Raw genomic sequence first — 5,612 nt, 5'->3', positions numbered from 1 at the left:
TCGAGCATTACGTTTTGTCATTTTCGTAGAGATCAGTGATACTTATGTCACTAATTCATCGGGTCACTATTTGACTAGTCTGACTAAACTTTATAAATAATTCACATCAAATTCTGGTTATAAGTTGTCAAATAATCACCTTGTCAAGAACATCTTGTCTAGTAATTAAGCAAATACTTTTCCCATGTTATAATAATTATCCATTATTGACTTGATACAGGAACTAAAAAGCATTAAATAATAGAGGTAATTTTACCAAATCATTCTTATTAAATAAAAATTATTTAAACATTAAAAAATGAATAATATTTATTAGCAAGAATAAAATAGACACATTATAATAAATTATTTATTGATTTTATAAACTAAACACATACCATTCAACATCCCAAAATAATATAGTAGACAAGTAATTAAAGATAAACGAAGGGAGTACTATTACTATTTTATTTTTTAAGAAAGAAAACGAAGTGTCTCTTCGTATGTATATTTAAGGTACACATATCAAATAATCAAACCTGTCGATGGTGATAATTAAACTGACAAGGAAGTCTCTCTCACAAGCGTTAGCTGTTGAAATTATAAAATAATATATTCGTTTATTTTTATTTATTTATTATTTTAAAATTAATTTTTAATTTTATTTTTCACTTTTAACATAACATAATTTTATTTTATTTTTATATTTTATCGTTAGCATTAATTATTTATTTGTTGAATGAACGAAGAGTGTACTAATTTAGTAACCAAAATAAATAACTAATTAATTAGGACTCTCCTATGCTTCAATATTTATAATTTTCGATCTTGCGGCTGACGTACAGATCATACCTAATATTGGATTAATATTTTGATAATCTGTCCCAATCTATCTTTAAATACGATAACTGATAAATTGAAATTGAAATTCATCAATAACTTTTTAAAATTAATATCATTTTTCACTTAAACGCTTTAAATAGACCTTATTCATTTTTTTATACATTAAACACCTCAAATAAAATTTCACCGTGTTATTTTGACACTTTATAGATATCCATGCATAGATTTTTAGCTGGGGAGGCCTTTGACGGTACTGATATATCTTTCTTTAAAGTTATCAGCAAAGACAATTTTAAAACAATAAGGGACACTTTATCATTTAAATAATACATCAATAACATACGCTGATACACATTAAATTTTGATAAGTGAAATTTGGAGAGGATAAAATATACGTAAATTTTTTCATTATTTTATGAAAATAGATTATTTTGAAAGATCCTCGGCTCGAATTTAGCAAATTCAAATACAAAAAAAAAGAAAATTATGTGAAAAAAATATAGCAACTAAGACTGTGAACAACCAAAATATGTAGTGCGATAATCACACTACAAATATTCAAAGTAAAAATTTTAATAATACAACTAAAAAACAAAACAGTACGGAATAGGTACATATGAATAGGTAATACGACGTAACAAAAATCAAAAACTACATATGTATTAGGCTAATAAGACATAAGAAGTAATAAATCAAGAAGAGTGCTTTATTTGCATAATTAAAGCACACGAGTAATGGCAAATAAAGAAATAACTCCAGCAATATTAAGTTTTAGTACTAGAGTAGTACTAGCATTATTTATTTCCTTTTGGTGTCTTGTTTAGTGACAGCCTCTTTAAACATTTGAAGAGAGTCCTGTAGGTCATCACACAGCTGGTATGGATCTGGAATTACTTGTGGATCCACTGCCAATGATATTGTCATTTTATTACAATAACTCTGGAAATGTACTGTTACCGCCTGCAAACCACACAAAGTTCATAATCATTGTTTCGTTTAGCTGAACTCATTAACTTATTAAAATTTTGATTAATATGTAGCCTAAATTAATTTATCAGAATTCTTCTGTAGTATTTTTAAAAATAGACTTATTTTTATTTGAAATGTTACATGTAGAAATATATATATACACACACACTAACCTGAGGGACTCCAAAAACTGTAGGAGCACAAAAAACTAATTTATGCCCAAAAAATGTGATCTCTTCTTGAGGGCCAACCATGTTTGATATCAACAATGTGGTGTGATATAGAACTCTGCTTGTCAGCTTTGCCGCCATCTTCCATATTATACAAAACATAACAATAATAATATTTGTATGATCGTAAATTATCTTAAATTGTATATATAATTAAATACGATCACATAAAATGAGACGGGAAATGACAAAAGAGGAAAAAATAAAAACTCACATCGGTTCCAATTATTTCTTGCAATAGCTTAGCAGCACGAAAAGTGAATCTGGATTCAAGAGAGACCTTCTTTTTGTCAATATTTGTTTTTGCTTGTCGGATATAATCCAACGGGTTATCCAATAACCTAATGGGAAATCGGGTCAACACGTATCCAATTTCATTGCCCCATTTTGCCATTGATTTTTTCTCCATCATCTCTGCTAGAACCTGAACAATGCAACACATTTTCTCTAATTATATGAAAGAAAGTTGAGGCTCAACCAGGCAAAGTTGACGTACCTGCTTCAACAAGGATATTTTTAAAAGAAAAAAAGAATTAATTTTTTTTGGTATCATTTTAATTTAATTAGTGTATAATTTTTTTGAAATTGTGGGACTCAATTTCGAAATATAGATAATTTATTTTAGAGAAAAAATTAAAATAGTATAGTCAAATCTACTTAAAATTTACTAATATCAATAATGTTTATCAGGTAATTCATTTTACATTTAATGAGATAATTTATTATCACTCAAATATGTATAATATAAAAGAAATGCTGTGAACTTAAATATGACATGTAATAAATATAGAACAATATTCTTTTAATATACGTAAAAAAAAGAAAGTGAAATACATAGTAATAAATAAATTTGTGAAAAGGATTGTTTGTTACTTTAAGTCCAGTAGAAGGTCTGATGTTAAAAACAATAGATCCTCTGAGACGAATGTTTTTGGGAAGATTATTTGTCTTGCTGCTTCCACTCCCATTCTTCTTACCTGAACATAGACCACATCTTTATTAATAGTAAAAATTTGAAGTTTTAATTTAAAATCAGCGTCTGCTCATAAAATGCATGTGAACGAAATTTTTGATTTGAAGCTAAGGTTGTAATTATATTAGTATGGAGTACTAGAGAAACTAACCGTATCTTCTATTGAGATAGCGTGAGAAACCAGCTTGTGCCATGCCCATCATTACATCATTAATCGTCTACAAAATTTGATATTTTGATTTTTAATTATACATCGAATTTTATCACATAAATTAGAACGGAGAAAATTAACAGATGGATAGTGAATGTGCACATACCAAGTTCAAGGCCTTCTTGACTATTTTTATGTCGTCAAGGCTGATAGTCCTATGCACGAGTCTCTTACGACTATGCATAACCCCATCTCCTCCTTTCATTGGTGTCTCCGTGTCCTTTAGAAACCAAATAGTTGCCAAAAACAAAATAGCATCCACAATCGTATTCCAAAACAACATACACAAAAACCAAACATAGTAACAAAACCTCCTAAAAAATCCAGACTTATTTTTTTCCTTCTTGGCAATTGAAGGTATAGTAGGCAATGCTTGTGGATCCGAAGCCTTTCGAGTGCACGCCAAAATCAAAGACATAATTGACACGCCATCACCAACAGAATGGTGCAATTTAAGAATCCCAATTCCATTTGCTTCGGAAGTTTTGATGTTCAAAATATGAACCTCCCAAAGTGGCTTTGTCATGTCCAAAGGTATTGTTGTTAGATTCGACGAGTAGTTCTCCAGGAATTCATCTGGTGAATCCATGTCCGGGTCCAAATCCGGACACACTATATGATCATCCACATTTACCCTCGTTTTCACCCACTTCCTTTTACCATTCTTTTCATCCACCACCTTTTTAAAGCAAAAAAAAGAAAAGAAATTGAAACATATAATAAGTAAAGGGATCACAAAGAAATTGAAGTTAATGAGTTTTATAACATATTACTCCCTCCGTCCTATTTTAGTTATCATAGTTTCCTTTTTGAGAGTCAAACTATATGAACTTTGACTAACATTTTAAGATATATTTTTTTATCATACTGATATGAAAAATATTGTAACTTATAGTACTTTTTGTATAATTTTTGAATATCTAATTTCTTACTTTATAATATTAAGTTAAAGTAATATAATTTTATTTTAAAAATTAGTCAAATTGACTTTCGAAAAACGCAAATAATAACTAAAATGGGACGGAAGGAGAGAATATATAACATATTCAAAATTTGGACCAAAAGGTAATGAAGTCGCATTTAATTCCCATGCTAGCTCTACCCCAGGTTTTAACATGTTGTCTCAACTTTTAATTTATTTTACTTTTCAGGTTACAAGTAGGAGTAGAACTATATATGTTGAAGGGGAGCCTTAATTGGTAAAATTGTTATTATGTGATCAGGAGGTCACAAGTTTGAATGTGCGGTGAAAACAGCTTCCTGCATAAACATAGGATAAGACTGTGTACAATAGATCTTTGTAGTTCCAACGTCCGTCGTCCCTTCCTCCAATCCCGCACATAGTGAGAGGTTAGTACAACAGGTTGCCTCTTCTTCTTTTTTTTGTTTTTTTTAAACTTTATCTAAAGAAAACTTTGTAATATATAGACTAGCATTTTTTGAATCCCGTTGTTGATATTTGGACTCGTCACTGATAGCTATAGCAAATGCAAACTTTTGTGAACGATTAACTGTCAGTAGATAGAAGTTAAATTAAAAGAACAAACTTTTTGACGTACCAATATACTGGAGAAGCGAGGATGATTGAGAAGAGTGGACTCGAGGCCTTTCTTGATGACATCGCAGTTGATTTTGGTAGTGCAACCTAAGATGGCAATAATGTTGCAATTGAGGGATTCAGTATGGAACAATCGTGTAGCTGGACTTGCTGGCTCATATTCTGGCTCTATCACGCCCATTTTGGTCTTAGTGTCAATAGGTTTAAGACCAAGGCTCCCCATTGCGTTGGTGTACAGAAAATTGAATAGCTAAGCTTGCAAGTGAAACTAAAGGATGCCTCAAGAAGAATATATTAGTACTCTCTTTATTGGTGTACGTATATATAAAAATGGCAATGACCTAAACATGAAAACACTTAAATTGTATTAGTTAGTCTAGCTAAAAATAGCTGATGGGGACTATACAACTTATTGCATCTTCTACTAAAGATACTGGTTGGAAGTAGGAAGAAATGGGCAAGATAGAAGCGGCTTTAGTGGAGGACAAGATTGGAAAGTAAGACTGAGATGATTCGGACATGTGAATATGAGATGCATGTCTGGATGCCTCAGTGCGCAGAGGTGGGAGAGGCTGACTATGGATGGTTCAGTAGAGGTATAGGTAGACCGACGAAGTATTGAAAAGAGGTGATTATACTGCATATGACACAGTTTTAGCTTATCGAGGATATGATCTTAGATAAGAGGTTGTGGAGGACACAAATTAAGGTATACGTAGAAGGTTAGTAGGTAGCACCGTAGCAGCCTGTTGTCCTCTTAAATGTCCATACTAGCCGTTGTCGTATTGCTTCTTTAGTTTCTTGTCCTTTGATTTTTATTGACTCTTTTCGTTTAAGAAAGAATGACCT

General features: G+C 30.9%; 1 protein-coding gene across 1 annotated transcript; it reads right to left on the bottom strand.

Annotated features, from left to right (window-relative positions):
* Positions 1 to 1,427: 1,427 nt before the first annotated feature.
* LOC129895747 (wax ester synthase/diacylglycerol acyltransferase 11-like) lies at positions 1,428 to 5,116 on the bottom strand. Its single transcript, XM_055971507.1, has 7 exons — positions 4,765 to 5,116; positions 3,312 to 3,884; positions 3,146 to 3,212; positions 2,895 to 2,998; positions 2,236 to 2,445; positions 1,965 to 2,102; positions 1,428 to 1,782 (listed from the first exon to the last, which is right to left on the bottom strand). Exons 1-7 carry the CDS (start codon positions 4,984 to 4,986, stop codon positions 1,621 to 1,623), a joined length of 1,476 nt encoding a protein of 491 aa, XP_055827482.1. The 5' UTR covers positions 4,987 to 5,116; the 3' UTR covers positions 1,428 to 1,620.
* Between the last annotated feature and the right edge of the window lie 496 nt (positions 5,117 to 5,612).

This window comes from Solanum dulcamara, chromosome 7, assembly GCF_947179165.1.
Source record: "Solanum dulcamara chromosome 7, daSolDulc1.2, whole genome shotgun sequence".
NCBI lineage: Eukaryota > Viridiplantae > Streptophyta > Magnoliopsida > Solanales > Solanaceae > Solanum > Solanum dulcamara.
The sequence above is the reverse complement of the archived record's forward strand: the minus strand, read 5'-3'. Positions and strand labels throughout refer to the sequence as shown.

What these genes read in the sequence shown, in the direction of transcription:
- LOC129895747 (XM_055971507.1), bottom strand. Translation starts at nt 4,986, where the DNA reads ATGGGGAGCCTTGGTCTTAAACCTATTGACACTAAGACCAAAATGGGC. An exon ending in GACCTTCTACTGGACTTAAA is followed by an intron (nt 2,446 to 2,894) that starts GTAACAAACAAT and finishes TGCATTGTTCAG; the next exon opens with GTTCTAGCAGAGATGATGGA. An exon ending in AAGAAATAATTGGAACCGAT is followed by an intron (nt 2,103 to 2,235) that starts GTGAGTTTTTAT and finishes ATAATATGGAAG; the next exon opens with ATGGCGGCAAAGCTGACAAG.